This window comes from Oncorhynchus tshawytscha, linkage group LG18 (genome assembly GCF_018296145.1).
Source record: "Oncorhynchus tshawytscha isolate Ot180627B linkage group LG18, Otsh_v2.0, whole genome shotgun sequence".
Taxonomy (NCBI): Eukaryota; Metazoa; Chordata; class Actinopteri; order Salmoniformes; family Salmonidae; genus Oncorhynchus; species Oncorhynchus tshawytscha.
In genome coordinates, this window is record NC_056446.1 from 33642882 (window position 1) to 33664262 (window position 21381).

Consider the following 21381-nt stretch of genomic DNA (forward strand, 5'->3'; position numbering starts at 1 on the left):
TGCCTATCTATAGCCTATGTTATGCATGATGTACGCCTATGATTTTACCTAGATCATTACCACAGAAAGGGGAAAATAATTGTCATTTTTACCATACTCCAAACCCTTAGGGCTATCATTCTCATCTCTTCTCAAGACTGCACTTGTCCCATCTCAACGCTCTTGCGCCAGGCACCTTGCGTTAAAAGCATCAGACAGTTGGGCAAGTTAGGGCATTTAAAAACAAATACATGCAGTTTTCTTGACGGTAACGTTCAAGGGGAATAGTTAAAGTGTTGAATTGCCATCTACCAAATGCCTTTCTTGGTGACTGTTATTTTTGCGTCACCCTCTGCCTTATCCAATGTAAACAACATTCGCTGGCGTGTCACAGGCATTGCTCCAATCCCCCTTTATTTAACCGTATGGGACTGGTTGCACCCTCCCTCTTTCCGGGTTCCGTCATCACCTTCTCCCGCTGATCAGTGGAGCCAGTCTATTCTATAAGCGCGCTCACAGCCAACCTGCTAACATTCGCTGACACCCTCACGTTTCAGGACCGGAGGAAATGGTCACGAGGTCCGACGCATCGATATAGTCTTTCTTATTAGATTTAATTCAAAAGCTGTGCGTTGGAGGAATAAATTGCCTTCTGGAACTAATAATCTCTGTACACCGTATTTAGACTACCTTAACAACCGGTCTCAGTGATTGACAGCAGGACCGATACATGCGAGTTGTTGATGCGCTTAAAAAAACTTTTATGAACCGAAGGTTCTACTTGGTCTTACCCGTTATGGTGATTTTTCCATTTAGGCTATTGCAATATTTTTTTTCTTGTTGAAAAATACACATCTTCACCTTGCTGTGGGTTTCTTCTTTATTGCCACTGCGGATTACAATTCTCAACTGGATGTAAAGGCATCAACTTGATACACCACCTTCTCTGCGGACTGACACATTCCCTGTGTCTTTTTATCTCCAAGACAGGCGCATGTCGATGGCGCAAAGGGTAGGCCTTAGTGCAGTTGCAATGTATCATTTCTTAGTTGACTTTAAACTTCTGCCTCATGTTGATCGAACCTAATTTACCCATAAGTAATCTGGACAGGCTGAGAACATCTCAACGCTCCACATACAAGTAGCCTACAAGTTGAGCTTTTCTCAGCAGTCTGCAGCCTGCATTAGACTGGTTGTTCTGTTCTCCATCCATGGGAAATTGGATTACATTAATGTTCACTGTCATTCTCATGAGTAAAGGCTTGTGTTTGGGGGATGTCTGTAGCCTACGATACGTCCGTGATAGAAGCATACCAACTGACAGTCCACGAGTTTCTCACATGTAAGTCTGTCTTTCTCCATCCAGTACGATGAGCTGTCCCACTATGGTGTTGGGATGGACGGAGTTGGACTCCCGGCGTCCATGTATGGAGACCCGCATGCTCCCCGGCCGCTTCCGCAAGTCCACCACTTGAACCATGGTCCGACTGCACATCCAACCCAGCACTATGGATCCCACGCACCCCACAACATCATGCCCAGCATGGGCAGCGTGGTGAACGACGCATTAAAAAGAGACAAAGATCAAATCTATGGGTGCGCATCAGAAATATTCCACATTAGTGTCTGCTAGGTTTTCTTATTCTTGTTAGACCTATACTCATAACATTTAGAAGTGAATGGGGTATTTATCGATATTTAGAGAAATTAGAACCAAATCCTAACTTGACATAGGCTACGTGCATAAATCGAATTTATGTCAATGCCACATTTTGCAAATAATGTGTTTTACGGGTATGCACGCATCTGAAGATTGTGGCCCTTATCCTGAGTGGAGACACTTCACATGTGTCAGCTATGCTAAAAACAAATACAAGACACGGATTATGAAACCTTAAATACAATACAGTCCACGTGAACAAAACGTGTATTTCACGTTCCTGGTCTAATTGACGTTGATGTTTTGTCTGCATCATGTTGCAGTCACCCGTTGTTCCCTCTGCTCGCCTTGGTGTTTGAGAAGTGTGAGTTGGCGACCTGCACGCCCAGGGAACCTGGAGTAGCGGGTGGCGATGTCTGCTCCTCAGACTCCTTCAACGAAGACATCGCTGTCTTTGCAAAACAGGTACTTGTGGTTTATGATAAGACCTTTTTTTATGAGCTAAACTATAGATAACGATGGGAATAGGGGGTTGTATGGCCTGCTTTAGACATTATCTGTGCTTTTAAACGTTAATAACATTTTCCTTTTTTTATGAGCTAAACTATAGATAACGATGGGAATAGGGGGTTGTATAGCCTGCTTTAGACATTATCTGTGCTTTTAAACGTTAATAACGTTTTCCTTTTTTTATGTTTGATAATTGATGGACAGATGGATGGATTGTTTGATTGCTTGCCTGTTTGATTGATAGATTGATGGACTATCTGATTGATTGCGGTATGCAGACAATAGACTAATATGATGCTTTCTCTGTAGATACGGGCAGAAAAACCGTTATTTTCATCGAATCAAGAGGTGGACAATTTGGTAAGCCAGTTAACTTGCATGTCCACTTTTTACGCATCAATTGCGCAGCTGGATAAATCGTGTCATATTGTCTTGTTTCACTTTGTTTAAATACAACACGAAAATTCAGAACGTTCCATTGAAGGAGCAACAGGAAATGCAGACGAGTCGTGGTCAAAGGCCTATTTTGCTCCTCTGCAGCGGGTAGCCACGGAGGTCCTTGCCTTGGGCATCCCAAAACCAGGGACTGTCTAGGAACCATTGCTCTGCTAAAGCATCTATTTGATTAAGAAAATACATTGTTTTAAGTCATGTAACATATGGCTACTTTACTGTATAGGCCTACAGTGTGCATTCATTCATTTATGGTGTTAATACATTGGCCTAGTTACTGTTCATTAATGTATGGTGTTATTACATAGGCCTAGTTACTATTCATTCATTTATGGTGTTATTACATAGGCCTAGTTACTATTCATTAATTTATGGTGTTATTACATAGGCCTAGTTACTATTCATTAATGTATGGTGTTATTACATAGGCCTAGTTACTATTCATTAATGTATGGTGTTATTACATAGGCCTAGTTACTATTCATTCATTTATGGTGTTATTACATAGGCCTAGTTACTATTCATTAATGTATGGTGTTATTACATAGGCCTAGTTACTATTCATTAATGTATGGTGTTATTACATAGGCCTATTTACTATTCATTCATTTATGGTGTTATTACATAGGCCTAGTTACTATTCATTAATGTATGGTGTCATTACATAGGCCTAGTTACTATTCATTCATGTATGGTGTTATTACATAGGCCATTTACTATTCATTAATGTATGGTGTTATTACATAGGCCTAGTTACTATTCATTAATGTATGGTGTTATTACATAGGCCATTTACTATTCATTAATGTATGGTGTTATTACATAGGCCTAGTTACTATTCATTAATGTATGGTGTCATTTGAGGCAAACATGTCAGCATGACTAAATTCTAAATTTGATGTTCTTTTTTTCCAGATGATCCAAGCTATTCAAGTATTGCGATTTCATCTTTTAGAATTAGAGAAGGTAAATGATGTTTTATTGTAAAACTATATTTAATGCTTTTACTCTTTGCTTTTTTGTTGTTCTATTTGTTTTGTATGAACTTTATACAATCACTCATAACAGCATAGCTTTAACTTCTTCAAGTGTAATATTTTTCTCTAACACACATAGTCCTACGCATGGATGTGGCACCGAGATCTTGTAAGGGTGCTGCTAACACTCATTTTCATTGAATAGGTGCATGAGCTCTGCGACAACTTCTGCCATCGGTACATCAGTTGTTTGAAAGGCAAAATGCCCATCGACTTGGTCATAGACGATCGAGATGGCTGCAAATCTGACTTAGATGACCTGACGGGATCTTCCACAAATCTAGCAGATCACGTGAGTGTCTAGGCTTCGAAATGACATACTGGTGCTAATTCTTGCAAGGGGTGCTGCTAATAGCATGTTGTTTAGGATGTACAAAACTATCATTTCAAGATCATGGGCAATTTAGCATAATTGTGAGTCAGTTTAGTATATAACAAATTTAATCGACCATTTTTAAAATAAACGGTCTAACATTGAATTTACTGGTTACTATTAAACAATTATTGTATTAATAACCTATCAACAAAAAAAGTAATTCAATGCACCTACATGTCTGCAAAAAAAGAGTGCTAAGGGTGATGTGTACTGAGGGAAGTTTCGTAGAGCTCTCATGTCTTCTTAAAAAGAGGAGGAATGAGAGAAGGAATTGTTCCCCTTTTTCAGCTCTATTGTACAAATCATCTATTTTATAGGTTGATGATGATGGTGATGATGAGGAAGATGATGATGGTGATGATGATGGTGGTGGTGGTGGTGATGATGATGATGATGAGGATGGTGGTGATGAGGATGATGATGAAGATGGTGATGATGATGAGGATGACGATTTTGATGATGGTGGTGATGATTATTTAGTCTGCATGATGAAGAGTACAGCTGGATGTGTCCTGTTGGGGACTAGTGTTTGATTTTACACTTGAATGCTAAACCAATTGGATTACTATTGTCGGTAAAGAGGAGGGTCTTTGTCAATCCATGGGCCTATAGGTGTGCCCCTACACAGGCTCTTTCTCCTCCCACATGTCGATTCTGATATCCTGGTTCCTTAATAACCCTCCGGTACTGGAGCAATGGCATGAACTTTGTGTTGGGGATTTTCCTCGTATTAGATTGCTGTCCTGTATACTAAGTAGGTTTATTTGAAGAATCTCAAATATAAAATATTCGTAGCTTTATTTAACACTTTTTTGGTTACTACATGATTCCATATGTGTTATGTCATAGTTTTGATGTCTTCACTATTATTCTACAATGTAGAAAACCCTTGAATGAGTAGGTGTTTGAAAACTTTTGACCGGTAGTGTAAATATATTTTTAATTCCATTCCTTTACTTAGATTTGTGTGTATTGTGTGTATTGTTGTGAAATTGTTCGACATTACTTGTTAGATATTACTGCACTGTTGGAGCTAGAAACACAAGCATTTCGCTACGCCTGCAATAACATCTGCTAAACGCTTGTATGTGATCAAATAAAATGTGATTTGATTTGATTTAGTTTACGTGTGAGAAGTTCATGACAAATCTTCAGGAGTTTAGAATTCTGTTCACTCTACCAGTTCTATTTCTACAGGGAAGGCAGCTAAACCTCACAATGAGGGAGAGTACTACAGTATGTTGGTTCTCTTTGTAACACACCAACTCTGCCTCTTTTTTGGAAATGTCTGAGGGAGTCCACAACCCAGCCTATATCTAAGAGAGAACAGCTCAATATTCGTGTTGATATCACAAACTTGCAGAGTAAGAAGACTCATCTGAGTTACGAGATGACTGGCTTGAAAAATGTGTGATTGAAGATCAGTTGGAATCAGTTATGATGTCATAATTTATTATCTATTTGTATTATCTTAACTTCTCTGCCTTTATGGATCTCAGTTTGGAAGATACATTTTAAAGAAGGATAGACAGCACTGTATCTGTAATTAATGTAATCTTAACAGCTGGGGTGTGAGTGAGTAAAGAACCCCCTTCATTAGCTTGATAAACGTGGAAACACATGGCATTTTGAATGGGGACGCCACACAAACAGCTTTCTAATTACTGTGTGTTGGGATGGAAAAGGGGTCTGCTCGTCGAGCTCGTCGAGAGGCCTCATTCACACTGCGCTGCCATTGTTGCTGTGATTATTCTTGTCGTTGGCTGAGCTCTTCATCTGAGCACCATCCGGCGAACAGCTGACGCCAAGAGGCTGAAGAGGTTGCTCTGCTGTTTGTCCCTCAACTTTAGACTGTCTAAGTACCCTGGTCCCTGTGCATATATGGCCCAATAAATAGGTGTTCGGAGAGACCACTGGGCTTCAGAATCAGTCAAGACACCGGAGGATAGAGGAAAGAAAGAAGTGTTGCAGGAGCTCCGGTGCTGATTGCTTTGGCTCTACAGTATTAGCTAGAGTAGCTGAATATCAGCTTTAACGTTTTATTTTGATTTGATTTGATTTTGCCACCGTCTCAGTCTCAGGGAAAATGGTAATTTAGATTGTTGGATTATTGGATTATGGATTTTTTTTGGACATATTCTATTTTCTTATTGTCGACATGGTCATATTGTGCGCTGTGGTAAATTGGCTGGGTTTGTGTGTGTTTGAGTGTGTATGCTTGTGTGTGTGTTAGGGAGTTACATTGACTTTCAGTTATGGCATACTGTATCCACTGTTCTCTAATGTGATTTCTTTCTCTCTTTCTTTCTTTCTTTCTTTCTTTCTTTCTTTCTTTCTTTCTTTCTTTCTTTCTTTCTTTCTTTCTTTCTTTCTTTCTTTCTTTCTTTCTTTCTTTCTTTTTCTTTCTTTCTTTCTTTCTTTCTTTCTTTCTCTCTCTCTCTCTCTCTCTCTCTCTCTCTCTCTCTCCCTCTCTTTTTCTCTCCCTCCTCTGCTGTTGTGTGGTCGGGACGGGGGATATGTTGATGACCCTCTCTGTGGACCCCAGAACCCAGCGTCCTGGAGAGACCTGGATGAAGCCCACTCCACACCCTCCGTGGGCACCCCGGGGCCCTCCAGCGGGGGCCACATCTCCCAGAGTGGGGACAACAGCAGCGAACTCGGTAAGAGAACCGCAGCTTCTCTTTAGACTCAATATCATATCAAAGGTTAACCTCAGTGCTGACCTCATACAAAGGCAGTGGTCTTTTCTCTACTTGTGGGCTTTAGATGAATGATAAGCAGATCATAATGATAAGCAGTTATTGTTTCTCCATCCTTATCATTCAGATAATGTTGAGATAAGAGGTTGTTGTTGAATCAGCAGCTAGTTTGTTGGGTTTTGATGGTGACTTTGTAGTTTTATCACTTATCCAGGTCAGGTGATAAAGTTCAAAAGTTGAATCTGATATGATGAGGGTAATTATTGCCAATTACTGGTTTTGCATGACCGTGTCCAGTATTGCTGTATAATAGCCTACTTGGCTTTCTGTCCGTGTGCCGGCTGTTCATTTGGCCTGTGATGAGCTCATTGGAGGCTATAAGGGTTTTATGACTTGTTTTTGTTTTTCTCTCCTATGGCCACAGTAAAAATAGAATAGACTTTAAAGCAACTTACCACCCTCTGCCCATCAGGCATCAATAGCAGGGCATCGAGCTAAACAATGGCAGGATGTTTTGCAAGACAAGAGCAATTCAGAGGATGAAAGGACAGTCAGAAACAAAGATTAAGTTTATTCCTCATTCTGATTTTACCACAGTTTCTTCAGTTATCCTAACTATCTGAAAAACATGTTCAACGAATTTCACTTAGCCTAGTATCCATGTCATGTTTAATGTCATTGTATGCCCTAACACAGTAAAACTGACTATGTGAATTGTATTGTCAGCAAAGAGAGGGGAAGAGGATGGTGTGAATGGCTTTTTCCTTGGTTCCTCTGGAGTTGTTTATTTTTTTTAAACAAAAGCGAGGGGACATCCAAAGTCCACGTCTCCCTGCCCTTTTGACCTGGGTAGAGAAGGCATAGAGGCTGGGGAAGTACAATAACCCCTGCCGTGGAGCTGGGAAGGACAGAGCCACTTTATGTATGGAGGAACAAGGGGGAGTCCCAGTCCTCTGGTAGCAGGATCTGATGCTTCCCTGCCCACCTGCTGCTCCTCGTAGTCCTCCTGGGGACTGATATGTTTTCATCCCTAGTTTTCATCCCTTGTTATCATACCTTATTTTCATCCATTATTTTCATCCCTTGTTTTCATCCCTTGTTTCCATCCCTTTACTCATTAAAGGGGATGAGGAAAGCAAACACTTTTAACATCGGAAGGGACCTGGGGGCCAAAGCGGGGCCTTTGTGTCAGTAGTGCAGGCCTGGCTAGGAGATTACTGATGCTCTTCAAAGTACCTACTATGAGGGAGCCAATGGTTGTGTGGGCCAATGATAAAAGCCTTAAAAGGGTTAACCTACAGTCTTATCTAATGGGGGAGAATTGTGGTTAGTATGGTTAGTATCAACCACAGGTTATGGCTTAGTGGCTATGTTAGCCATGTAGCTAACCGCCACCCCATTGGCTTATGTAGTCTTTGGTTGTTTTCTTGTAAGGTGTGTGATATGCAGAGGGGAATGTCTTTGATTCCAGCTCCCCCGGAGTGACTCTCAGATAGATAGGGCACAGGGACAGTTATAAAAGGGATGAGCTATCCTAGGAATGTTTTTTGGGGGTGGGGCTTGGAATATCCATCATAAAAAAAGGAAAGGAAGCCAAGGGGAACTAGCTGCTGTGAAGCCGCTGTACACTAGCATTTACAAAGAGGGGAATGCAGAGCGGGAAGAAACAGGATGAAGTCAGTGCATCTTTTTGTCTCCTCCGGATACCACCGAAAATGGAATCCAGAACTGCTGGTGGTGACATACCAATGACACTCCAGGCTAATGTCCCCATATAATCTGTGACAAGATGCTCTCACAAATAACAAGGGAGAGAGGCACAAGAACTAGAAGTGTTCATCTTAATCCAGCCCTTACACTCCAAATCAATAGGATAAAGGCCTCTGGGAGGAACGATTCTAGATCTATTCATTAACATCAGTATAGGATTCCCAGTGTCTTGGAAAGCTTCCAGACAACATCTCCCATTTAGCAGTGTGCATCATGGGTAATAACAGGAGGGGCTGAGAAGTGTCATTGGTGATGGATCAGGTCCAGGTGAGCTCATTAGGCAAGCTGCATTGGGTTCCCATCACTGATGCAGGCCGGAATACAGCAATCAGTTCTGTTAGCTAATAGCCAACCCTGCACTTTGTCTGATATGGCCATGTCATCATGTGGATTCTCTTGCCTCATCTAGTTGTCCCAGTTTATACCTAACCATAGGAGCACTGGTCGCTGAAGTTGTTGATGAGAGAGAGGAAGAGAAAGGGAGAGAGAGGAGAGACAGAGAGGAAGAGAGAGGGAGAGAGAGAGGGAGAGACAGAGAGGAAGATAGAGAGAGAGAGAAGGAGAGACCGAGAGAGGAAGAGAGAGGGAGAGAGAGGGGTTTTGAGTAGGGTGTTGGGGGTTGGAAGCCAGCCAAGGATGCCTCTCATCTTCATATCTTAGGGTGCTGTTTTCCCTAAAGCGCCCGAGGCAGTACTCCAGCCTTCCCCACGGCAGCAGTCCTTGCTCCCCCGGTCATGAGTGCAGACACTGGGGCAGGCACGCAGGGGGGGAGGGAGGAAGGGAGCCGGGCAGGCAAGCAGGGAGGGAGCGGTGTAGGCAGGCAGGCGAGGGGCTAGGCCACGGGAGGAACGTTCCACGGGTACGATATTGAGAGTAGTGCACTGTCACACTGCTTAGATTGGCTGAGTTGCCAGGGAACAGTCAGAAGCGATTAGCGTAGTGGAGGATCTGCCCTGCGGCCTTCCCTCTCTGGAGCAGGAAAAAAGAGAGGGCTGGGGGGAGAGGAGGAGGGGGGCCAGGAGGGGTTGACGCTCCTTAGATATAATTAGGCCGTGCTGGTGACTTCCTATTTTTCATTCTTTCCCTCATTCTCTCTTCCATTGTTTTCAGTTATTTGGTACAGAAAGAGATACATAACTAATTTAAAATGACCAACATGGATTTTTGTCATTTTGATCACCCGCACCAGCCCAAATGTTTAGTCATTGATAGGTATCGTTTTTTTATTGATTATTTCTGAACAAAATGTCTCTCCTAGCCTGTGAGAAAGGATATTAACTGTCCTCTCTGAAACGACAGATGTCTTCAGCACCATCCTCCAAGACCTCTCTTCCCACAACAAACCTCCTCATTTTTGTCAGTCATAAGACCAAAAGCTTAGAAAAGAAACCTGTTATAACAGCTTGTTATAACATCTATGAACAGAGAGGATAAGGAATAGTGGACACACAAAGTAAAGCATCACATAAGCAAAGGAGACAGTGGTCAAACAACCTGCCCTGTCCTTGACTTGGACTACACCATCCATCAGAACACCAACGCCCCTGCCCCCATCCCCAACCCAACACACCACTCCCCTCCAACCCCACTCAGTCCAAGTCATCCTTTTTAATGTCAATATTCATTAGCTGAAATATTTATGCATGATTATGGGTGCATATATAGGAGCCCCTTTGATTGATGTATCCCCAAAAACAAAAAGACATGCCAGGGCAAATCTTATGAAAAGTAGGGTTCCAGTCCCGCCTCCGGGGAGGAGTCTCTCAGATGCATTATTCACATCCCCTGCAGGCAGGCTTTCAAGGCATCTCTGCCCCGAGGGCAAGAAAAATAACCACCACTGTTAAAAGAAAATCATCTCGGCTGATGCACAATTAATGGCGGAGAGAGAGAAGGAAAGAGACAGAGAGAGAGAGAGAAAGAGAGGGAGGGAGAGAGAGTGCACAGAAGGTTCTGTGTTGGAGAGCAATGTGGAGCGAGGGCAGGGGCGGAAGCCGCGGAAATCTCAGTTTAAAAGGGAGCATTCGAGCCTTGATCCATGAGAAGGTTCTCATTGAAACAATAATGCCAGTAGGAGAGAGAGAGGCTGTGTGTGTTGTGTGGCTGTGTGTGTGTGTTGTGTGGCTGTGTGTGTGTGTGTTGTGTGGCTGTGTGTGTGTATTGTATAGCTATGTGTGTGTGTGTGTGTGTGTGTGTGTGTGTGTGGGTGTGCGTGCATGCATGCGTGCGTGCATGCGTGTGTGTGTGTGTGCGTGCGTGTGTGCGCGCGTCGCAGTGTGAGTCAGACAATCCAACACAGACAGACTGGAGGGGGTGTGAAGGTGGAAGGGGTTGGGGTAGGGTAGGTCACTGAACACTTGGGGGCTTGAGGGGGAATGACCGCAACCCCCCCCAGCCCCATAACACCCCCTCCATCCACCCAAACATCCTTAGCACACATAGACAAAAGGAGCGCCCTGCTTTCAACTTCACAGGTGAGGGGGTTTGTTATGTTTTGTGATGTCATACTTAACTATGATGTCACAATTGTTATTTTTGTTATTGTGACATTTTTACCTCTTTTTTTTTTTTACAACTAAACCATTTGTCTTTATCAAATTGTGGAATATCTATACTGGGCAAAAATATAAACACAATATTTAAAGTGTTAGTCCCATGTTTCATGATCTGAAATAAAAGATCCCAGAAAATTTCCATATACACAATAATTGTATTTTTCACATATTTTGTGCATAAATTTGTTTACATCCATCTTAGTGAGCATTTCTCCTTTGCCAACAGAATCCATCCACCTGACAGGTGTGGCATATCAAGACGCTGATTAAACAGCATGATCATTACACTGGTGCACCTTGTGCTGCAGACAATAAAAGTCCACTCTAAAATATGCAGTTTTGTCACACAACACAATGTCACATATGTCTCAAGTTTTGAGGGAGCGTGCAATTGGCATGCTGACTACTGGAATGTCCACCAGAGCTGTTACCAGAGAATTGAATGTTTTTTTACCATAAGCCGCCTCCAACATCGTTTTAGAGAATTTGTCAGTACGTCCAACTGGCCTCACAACCGCAGACCATGTGTAACCACGCCAGCCCAGGACCTCCACATCCGGCTTCCTCTCTTGTCTGAGATCAGCCACCAGAACAGCTGATGAAACTGAGGAGTATTTCTGTCTGCAATAAAGCCCTTTTGTGAGGAAAAAATGTATTCTGATTGACTGGGCCTGGCTCCCCAGTGGCTAAATAAAAATGCTGCCTTATTGAGCTCTGTCACTACAGTATATGCCCCTCTACATTATCCAAAACTGTTGCAGAATGTGGATGAGGTTGTGCAAATGTGGAAGATGTGGAATCTTCTGTTGCTATGCTGTTGCCCTAGACCTCTGCTACCCTTTCAGTGTGTGTTTCTGGCGAATGGAGGTGATGTGTCTAAGTTAAAGACATCTCCTAACATATCCCTTGTGGCTACTTTTTCTCTTGTTTTAGGAGATGGCCTCGACAACAGTCTGGCGTCGCCGGGTACAGGAGACGAGGATGACCTGGACAAGAAGAGACAGAAGAAGAGAGGTATCTTCCCCAAAGTGGCCACCAATATAATGCGAGCGTGGCTCTTCCAGCACCTCACGGTAAGACAGCAGGCCCGACCTGGCCCTAGCTCCAGCCCTAACCAGACTCCACTACTGGGATGCTTCTCAACCTTTTTTGCTTACTGTTACCCCAAACACGTCTTGCTCTGCCCAAAGTACACCCTCTTGTGCAACTGGTCATGGCTATCATGCATTTAACCATGAGGCCCATGTTTTGTAGACATCTTCTGAATCTTCCCACGTTCCCCATGTGGGTAGGCCAAGTACTCCTGGGGGTAATAGTAATACAAGTTACTGCATCCAACACTCAGTCATGTCACAACACAGGGGCATTGGTCTGTGACATTGTAGTGCTTCTCCAAATGATTTTCCCTGTGATGTTTTTATTTGTAAAAAAACAGTCATTGTGGCTCAAGGGAACAGTGGGCTGTATAAAAGACCAGTAGTGTATGTTGTCTAACTGCAGTATCTCCATTATACAACACTTAGGAATAATGCCACTATACTGAGCGTCTGAACTTCGTTTTACAAAAACAGAATAGACTACTTTACCAGAATGCAACTCCTCTGTTCAGGCTCAGAAGGACTATCTGACATTCCAACGACTTCCAACCAATCCCCCATGAGGAGAGTTTCACCTTTTATCTCCAGACCCAATAGACAGGGCTGCAGTCTCTGACTCCTCCTCCTTCTCCTCTGGTTTTCTACTTTTCTCCTCTCCACTCGTAGATGTTTTCAAAGCTCCTTATTTGTTTTCTGGGTGAAAATCTGTCACACATCTCCTGTACAGGAAGGAAGAACCTTTAGATTGGACAGATAACAAAGAAGAAGGAAAGGAAGGCTAATTGAATCATCCCCTCTCTGTTCCCTGTCTCTTTTCAGCCTCACTGGTTAGGCACAAGTGTTTGTCATGGAAGGATGTGGCTCGTAAACACGGTGTAAGGGGGACTTTGGCCCGTCGATGTCCTCTGAATGGTCCCATTGCAACACCCAGGCGATCAGCCATTCAGCGGGCCACAGAGGGTGAAGGAGACGGATTATGTTTTGTCCCGACTTTACCGTTGAGGCTGGGGTCTGAGAAGGGGAGAGAGGGTCTTTCTCTAGATACTTAGCCTTCAGCTGTTGTGCTCCTGTTCTGAGGAGGAACTCTAAAGATCCTCCTCTACAACGGTACAGAGAAAGCAGCAATGGAAGATTTAGATTCATTCTAGGATTCATTATTGGCCTGTTAGCATGGTCATACAGTAACTGTTGGTTTTAGACCTCCACCTACATGCTGACTTAGACAGATCTTTGTGAAGCTCTTTTTAATGCTACAGTATTGAATTAGTTTCTACAAACATGCATTTCGCAAAAACACAGCTATAAAAGGGTGCTCTTGTTCAACCATGAGGCCCTGTTGGAGCTCAGAGGAATAAGTCTTGTTCAACCATGAGGCCCTGTTGGAGCTCAGAGGAATAAGTCTTGTTCAACCATGAGGCCCTGTTGGAGCTCAGAGGAATAAGTCTTGTTCAACCATGAGGCCCTGTTGGAGCTCAGAGGAATAAGTCTTGTTTAACCATGAGGCCCTGTTGGAGCTCAGAGGAATAAGTCTTGTTCAACCATGAGGCCCTGTTGGAGCTCAGAGGAATAAGTCTTGTTCAACCATGAGGCCCTGTTGGAGCTCAGAGGAATAAGTCTTGTTTAACCATGAGGCCCTGTTGGAGCTCAGAGGAATATGTCTTGTTTAACCATGAGGCCCTGTTGGAGCTCAAAGTAATTTCTTGTTCAACCATGAGGCCCTGTTGGAGCTCAGAGGAATAAGTCTTGTTTAACCATGAGGCCCTGTTGGAGCTCAGAGGAATATGTCTTGTTCAACCATGAGGCCCTGTTGGAGCTCAGAGGAATAAGTCTTGTTTAACCATGAGGCCCTGTTGGAGCTCAGAGGAATATGTCTTGTTCAACCATGAGGCCCTGTTGGAGCTCAGAGGAATAAGTCTTGTTCCACCGTGATGCCCTGTTGGAGCTCAGAGGAATATGTCTTGTTCAACCATGAGGCACTGTTGGAACTCAGAGGAATAAGTCTTGTTCAACCATGAGGCCCTGTTGGAGCTCAAAGTAATTTCTTGTTCAACCATGAGGCCCTGTTGGAACTCAAAGGAATAAGTCTTGTTCAACCATGAGGCCCTGTTGGAGCTCAAAGGAATTTCTTGTTCAACCATGAGGCCCTGTTGGAGCTCAGAGGAATAAGTCTTGTTCAACCATGAGGCCCTGTTGGAGCTCAGAGGAATAAGTCTTGTTCCACCGTGATGCCCTGTTGGAGCTCAGAGGAATATGTCTTGTTCAACCATGAGGCCCTATTGGAGCTCAGAGGAATAAGTCTTGTTCCACCGTGATGCCCTGTTGGAGCTCAGAGGAATAAGTTTTGTTCCACCATGAGGCCCTGTTGGAGCTCAGAGGAATAAGTCTTGTTCCACCATGAGGCCCTGTTGGAGCTCAGAGGAATACGTCTTGTTCAACCATGAGGCCCTGTTGGAGCTCAGAGGAATAAGTCTTGTTCCACCATGAGGCCCTATTGGACCTCAGAGGAATACATATTGTTCCACCTTGAGACCTTATTGGACCTCAGAGGAATACATATTGTTCCACCTTGAGACCTTATTGGAGCTCTGAGGAATACATCTTGTTCAACATTGAGGCCCAATTGGAGCTCTGAGGAATAAGTCTTGTTCCACCATGAGGCCCTGTTGGAGCTCAGAGGAATAAGTCTTGTTTAACCACAGCTCAATGACAGGTGACCTGAGTAAAGTAACATAGCTGATAAGGGTTAGGCATTGTAGAGAGGCCCCAATGTGACAACACTGTGGATTGGACTGGAAACATTAGCAGAGGGTTTTATTTAGGAAGATAGAGACGTTCTGCTGGGTTGAGGGAGGAGCACTGAGCCATCCGTCACTAGACTGTCAGACACCAAGCTGGGAGGTCACCATGACGATCTCTTGTGGCAACAATGGCTTTTGTCACCACCATTGCGGTTTATGTGTGTCTGTGTGTGTGTGTGTGTGTGTGTGACAGTGTTTCTGTTTGTGTGTCACTGTGACTGTGTGTGCTCCTGTGTTTGTGTTTGTGTGTGTGTGTGTGTGTGTGTGTGTGTGTGTGTGTGTGTGTGTGTGTGTGTGTGTGTGTGTGTGTGTGTGTGTGTGTGTGTGTGTGTGTGTGTGTGTGTGTGTGTGTGACTGTGTGTGTGTGACTGTGTGTGTGTGACTGAAAGACCTGTTTAAAAATGAAGTTGTTTCGAGCTCATTCCTCACCCGGCGACCACAGGAGGTGGCTGCAGCCCTGACAGCGCCCACCACCCTGTACCCTGTCTGCAATCTGCCGCCCTCCTCCCACTGTCACACCGCCAGCAGAGAGGCAGGGGACAGGGAGACAGGGGGACAGGGGCCAGGCCCTATTCAGGCCCTAACAAAGGTCTCCATTGTGTTCCTTTGTATCGCATTTGATCATTTGTCAAATCATGTCAAATAATGTCAAACAATGCCACACGCTTTGAGCCCAAAGTGTTCATGGGCCAATCAGTGGTCAGTCTTGGTTGTTCACTTGTGCTTATGCTAACTAGGGAGATTGACTTGTGTGTATATTAGCCAAGGGTCAGATGCGAGTCTACATTACATTTGATTACATTTCCTGAGTTTACCTTAGGTTGTGAATGGAAAGCCCCTGGTCGTATGCGAGGTGTGTTTCTGTCTAACCCTAACCCTAACCCCTGGTCGTATGTGACGTGTGTTTCTGTCTAGACATGATCATTTGATCGTTTGTAAATTAATGCAAGCTGGGTGTTTTTTTATATTTTTTACTGAAGATTTTTTCTGTCCTCTGTGTACCACAGCACCCCTACCCTTCAGAGGAACAGAAGAAGCAGCTAGCACAGGACACAGGCCTCACCATCCTGCAAGTGAACAACTGGTGAGTAGCTAACTCCCAAGGCCCTACCCTAACCCTAACGCTAACCCTAAAGCTAACCCTAAAGCTAACACTAACCCTAACGCTAACCCTAAAGCTAACACTAACCCTAACCCTAACCCTAACGCTAACCCTAAAGCTAACACTAACGCTAACCCTAAAGCTAACACTAACCCTAACGCTAACCCTAAAGCTAACACTAACCCTAACCCTAACGCTAACCCTAAAGCTAACACTAACGCTAACCCTAAAGCTAACACTAACCCTAACGCTAACCCTAAAGCTAACACTAACCCTAACCCTAATGCTAACCCTAAAGCTAACACTAACCCTAACCCTAATGCTAACCCTAAAGCTAACGCTAACCCTAACGCTAACCCTAATCCTAACGCTAACCCTAAACCTAACCCTTGTGCTTCATTCTCTCCTTGATTCCTTTCCTTCTTTCCTTCGTACCTCCTCCCAGGACTGGCTCATAGGCTTCTATCTAAATCTATGCTACAGCCATGTTTTTGACGAAGGGTGCACATTCTATGTTCAGCTCTTTGGAAAGGGAACTAAAATGGAAGTGTTAAACATACTCAATCTATCTTCACTGTCTGGGAAACATTAACAGGGAGATGTAACCCCCCTCTCGTCCCCTTACAATCCCTCAGCCTCATTTTACATGTATGACATGATGGATTAAAGCATATTTAAGGCCCGGCAACCTGGCCCCTTTGTAGATGGCTTATCCAATTTTGGGAAGGGGGGCGGGGTCCAATGCAATGGTCACAGAAGAAAGAGGTACAGATCCAGGGGGGTTGGGATTTGGTTTCGAGATTGAACTTCTGGTGTGTTATCTAAAAGGTATCACTTTACTTTGAGTTTACACAGAGTCAGGTTTGGAATAAAGGATTTGACTTTGAGTTTACACAGAGTCAGGTTTGGAATAAAGGATTTGACTTTGAGTTTACACAGAGTCAGGTTTGGAATAAAGGATTTGACTTTGGCTTCTCGCGATTAATCCTCCCCCATCCCAGAATCCATATTGGGTTCTCAACACACTTAATTACATAGACGTGCTCCTCCAATCCCGAGGAGTTAAGAATTCTATTAGTTTTATTCATGGATCTAATTCAATACACTTATCAAAGCAGGCGAATGCTTTCCTTACCTATTTGTCCGGTCCTGCTGGTTCCTGCTGGTTCCTGTTGGGTCCTGTTGGATACAGTGGTACGTCTCTGACCGAAGTTGGCCAAACGTTTAGTCTTATTACAGCCTGAGGCTGAAGGGGATAAACCCAAATCAATACATTTGGTAAGCTATGTGGCTGTCTCTTAATACCCCAGATCATGTCAATAAGAATAAGACCGATTATAAACCTAATCCCTGAAGACATGAGACATTGGAATACTAGTAAAACTGGCGCAGGAAATTGTCATATACTGTTTGATTGCTGAATGTTTTGATTGTGTATGATTATCTTAAAGAACTCCACCCAAAAACGGTACATTTGTATTTGTTTCATTACTCCATTATTGAAATAGTCCCAACATGTTTTGTGTGTCAACAATGAAGTTTTCAAGATATTTAACTTTCAAAATACAGAAATCTTTCCCATATGATGCATCATATGATGGACAGATGGGACTAATGAAACAAAGACAAATGGATCGTTTTTGGGGTGGAATTGGCCTTTAAGCAGACCAGGAAGATGAATGCAAAGAAGATCTAAAGCCAAGGAGAAGCTTCATGTACTGTGTATTCCATGTTGGTTTGAATTCTCTCCCGCTTCTCTCTTCCTCTCCAGGTTCATCAACGCCAGGAGGAGAATAGTACAGCCTATGATTGACCAGTCTAACAGATCAGGTAAACCACCATTTCAATTGGTTCAAATTAAAAACATACAATGGCTTTTTTTCTCAGTCATGTTTTTAATTGTACTATTACTGTATGATTTTGTCATGTAGATGAGGATGTTTTGAACGCCACTTTTATTCTTATGCTTTATCTCTTCTGTCTTTTGGCTTCGACACATACTGACCAATAGAAATATTATTGTAATCTAGTACTATACTGACCCGTAGAAATAGAATTACAATCTAGTATTATATCTCTATACGGACCAATAGAAATATAATTATAATCTAGTAGTATACAGTATACTGACCCATGTCTTGTTAATGTTATATCCACAGTGGGCCAGGGGACGGCATACAGCCCTGACGGGCAACCAATGGGAGGCTTTGTCCTCGACGGACAGCAACACCTGGGGATTCGGCCTGGCGGTAAAATAAGCAAACCTTTATTCTCACCCTGTTATCTGTCCCTTTCTACTAATGTAGCCTAAAATCTGTTTCTGTTCTGTTTGTCTATTCATGGGTTATTATTGTATATTGTCATATGAACCTGTGATTGCACCATGTAATTAGTTCCCCTCTCTGTCACTCATTCTGCAGGACCAATGGGTGGAATGGGAATGAATATGGGGATGGATGGTCAGTGGCACTACATGTAAACCCTGTCCAACCGAGGCAAGCCTGAAGAAGAAGATGGAGAAGTAAGCACAGCCTCATTCTCACTCCCCTGTTACATTTTTCACCCACAAGCCCCCCTCCATTGTTCCTCTATTCTGTTCCATCTCTCTCTCTCTCTCTCTCTCTCTCTCTCTCTCTCTCTCTCTCTCACTCTCTCTCTCTCTCTCTCTCTCTCTCTCTCTCTCTCTCTCTCTCTCTCTCTCTCTCTCTCTCACTCTCACTCTCTCTCTCTCTCTCTCTCCCTCTCTATACATTGCTCACCCTCTCTCCCTCATCTGCCCCCTTCTCACCCCCTCCTCCATTGTTCCTCTATCCCTCTCCATTCCTTTTTATCCATTTTTCTTTCCTTTCCATCCTCCTCTCCTTCTCCAGGGCTCAATCTGATTAAGAATGTGGGGTTCTGGACTCCCTCGGTCCCCCTCCAGCCCTATCAGCTCTCTGGGCCCTGCTGACAGTTCACAAATCAAGACGTATTGCCTGCCGGAGGCACTGGAGCTCACCAGATTTTATTTAACACCCACACTCCACTGCTCAATGAGCCACGCTATAATGACACTTACCTTGATTAATTGAGCTCTTTATATGTAAATAGAGAGCCCCGCGTTCGCCTCAATCTTCCCCGGATGCCAGTTCCGCCAACACAGCCCCTTTTCCCTTTCCGACATTTCACTGATTTTGCTAATCAAGTCCAAAGAGCACGAGGGTGATAGCAGTGAGGGTGCAGAGCCAACATTTAGAATACAGTCCACATAAAGATATGTTATTCACTCAAGCTGAATAATAATATCATTTTGAGAATATTTCAACCAATCATTTCTCATTGAATAATCATTGACCGGTTACTGTAATGGCGTAATACAGGAGGCTGTTCTCCTCCCTTAATTTAATCTGTGGCAAGACCATATGCTGATTGTGACAGCTGTAAATTTACCCATGGTTCCATGTGGGCTTGTTTTGCAGTAAAATTCACTTATTCCATGCATATTGGAGTCAGAGCCATAACATTTGTCTATTAAAAGATCCCTTGAGAATTACACCACTGCACCAGCAATGTCCAAATGCATGTATAAGCTGTAAGACCTATGTCTGACTCAGTCATGTGTAGCATTGTCTTTACCTCAAAAGATTTTGGTTCTGTATTTGCAGTGTGTTAGGGTATGTTTGTATAAGAGACTGACCCAGGCTCCTTCTTCGTGTTACAGGCCTCCATGGTTTGCTCAGGGAAAATCCTGCCGCTTGGTTCCAATGAGCGCGTGACTCCACCCCAGTCACACCTGTACCTGTCATCTGACCACGCCCACCTCACCTCCCCACTGGAGCATAGAGGACCACACCCACATCTGCACAAACGCCGCCCACATTCACCTTTAATAACCCCACGCCTGGAGGAAGACGAGGATCTACTAATAAACAACAACAAAAACAACAACAACATTTGCAGACAACAATCTTCCAAAACAAAAAAAGACTTCTGTATGAACAACGGAAGCTAAAATGACCTCAACAACATTTTGACACATTTTTTTGTTTTCTTTTTTAAATTATTTATTTATTTTTCTACAATGGTGGACCATAGGGACAAGAACTTTTTAGCCTTTGCCCGAGATATATTGACACAGCCGGCACACACACACACTAACACACATTCCCTCTCTCTCTCTCACACACACACACACACACACACACACACACACACACACACACACACACACACACACACACACACACACACACACACACACACACACACACACACACACACACACACACACACACACACTCAAACAAATACACACACTTCATCTTATGAACACACCATTTGAAAACAACCACTGTGGAATATCTAAAAAGATTATGAAGAGTTTTAATAACTGTTGTGGTGTATAGACTTGTGCTTTTTCATTTGACTGTTTTATCCATGTTTGCGCTTTGTGATCATTAGTTTATGGAGTGAGAGTTTATCACTAATCCTGTGTGCTGCGGAACAGAGAGAAAGAGAGAATGAGAGAGATTGCCTCAGTCTGCAGCCTGGAGCTTGTCTCAGAAACTGCAGACGGGCAGCCCCATCCACCTCCCAACAAAAAAACAAGCCCTCTTTTTATGTGTATTCTGAATGAGGCCCAGTTGCTTTTATTACCCATGCACTGAATGCATTTCATATATTTGTTATTATTCTGTTTTGATTTGGATTGTTCTGTGTTGTCCTGAATTCAGACTAAAGAGCTGATGGATTGACGTCATACTGGTGGATCTTGGACCGACTTCCATTTAGATCATGTTACAATAGTTTTATAGCACACAGGAAGAAGGAAAGGGTTTCTGCACTAAAGACCAAAATAAAAAGCAATTTTAAAACTTGACCTCAGAGTCTTTTTTCAGCACATATTCCATTTCTCCTGTGAAAGAAAAAACCTTTTGAGGAGAGAAAGAAAAGTTAGAGCTTGAGTTAATACTATAATATGATACTGTGACCTAATTCAGTTGGATAATATTTGAAATAAATGCATTTTTTTGGTTTGCTGTTTGGGCGACATTTGCATATTAGCTACTTCGTGACATTTATTAAATATTGCATGTCTCTGTAAATATATATTTTTTCGTATTAACAAACAACAATTCGTATTCACACACGAGGTCACGTTACAGTTTGGTCGATATAGAACGATATAAGACGACCATTTCTTATTGATTGAGGCTGGCAGGAATGATGGATGACCTACCGGGCTTCGAAACATACTGAGATAGGCTACTGTGAATCCCAAAGCCAAGAACAATGGGCATATGCCACAAAAATAACCGTGGAAGCAACGAGAATTTCATATATTCTCAAATAAATTGGTATGATGT

General features: G+C 43.2%; 1 protein-coding gene across 1 annotated transcript; it reads left to right on the plus strand.

The window, feature by feature from the left end:
• Positions 1-475: 475 nt before the first annotated feature.
• LOC112217910 (homeobox protein Meis2) lies at positions 476-20894 on the plus strand. Its single transcript, XM_024378519.2, has 13 exons — positions 476-991; positions 1346-1575; positions 1963-2104; positions 2459-2509; positions 3518-3568; positions 3785-3931; positions 6561-6675; positions 11973-12112; positions 15942-16018; positions 17808-17866; positions 18196-18285; positions 18457-18557; positions 19737-20894. Exons 1-12 carry the CDS (start codon positions 974-976, stop codon positions 18513-18515), a joined length of 1179 nt encoding a protein of 392 aa, XP_024234287.1. The 5' UTR covers positions 476-973; the 3' UTR covers positions 18516-18557; positions 19737-20894.
• The last annotated feature ends 487 nt before the right edge of the window (positions 20895-21381 follow it).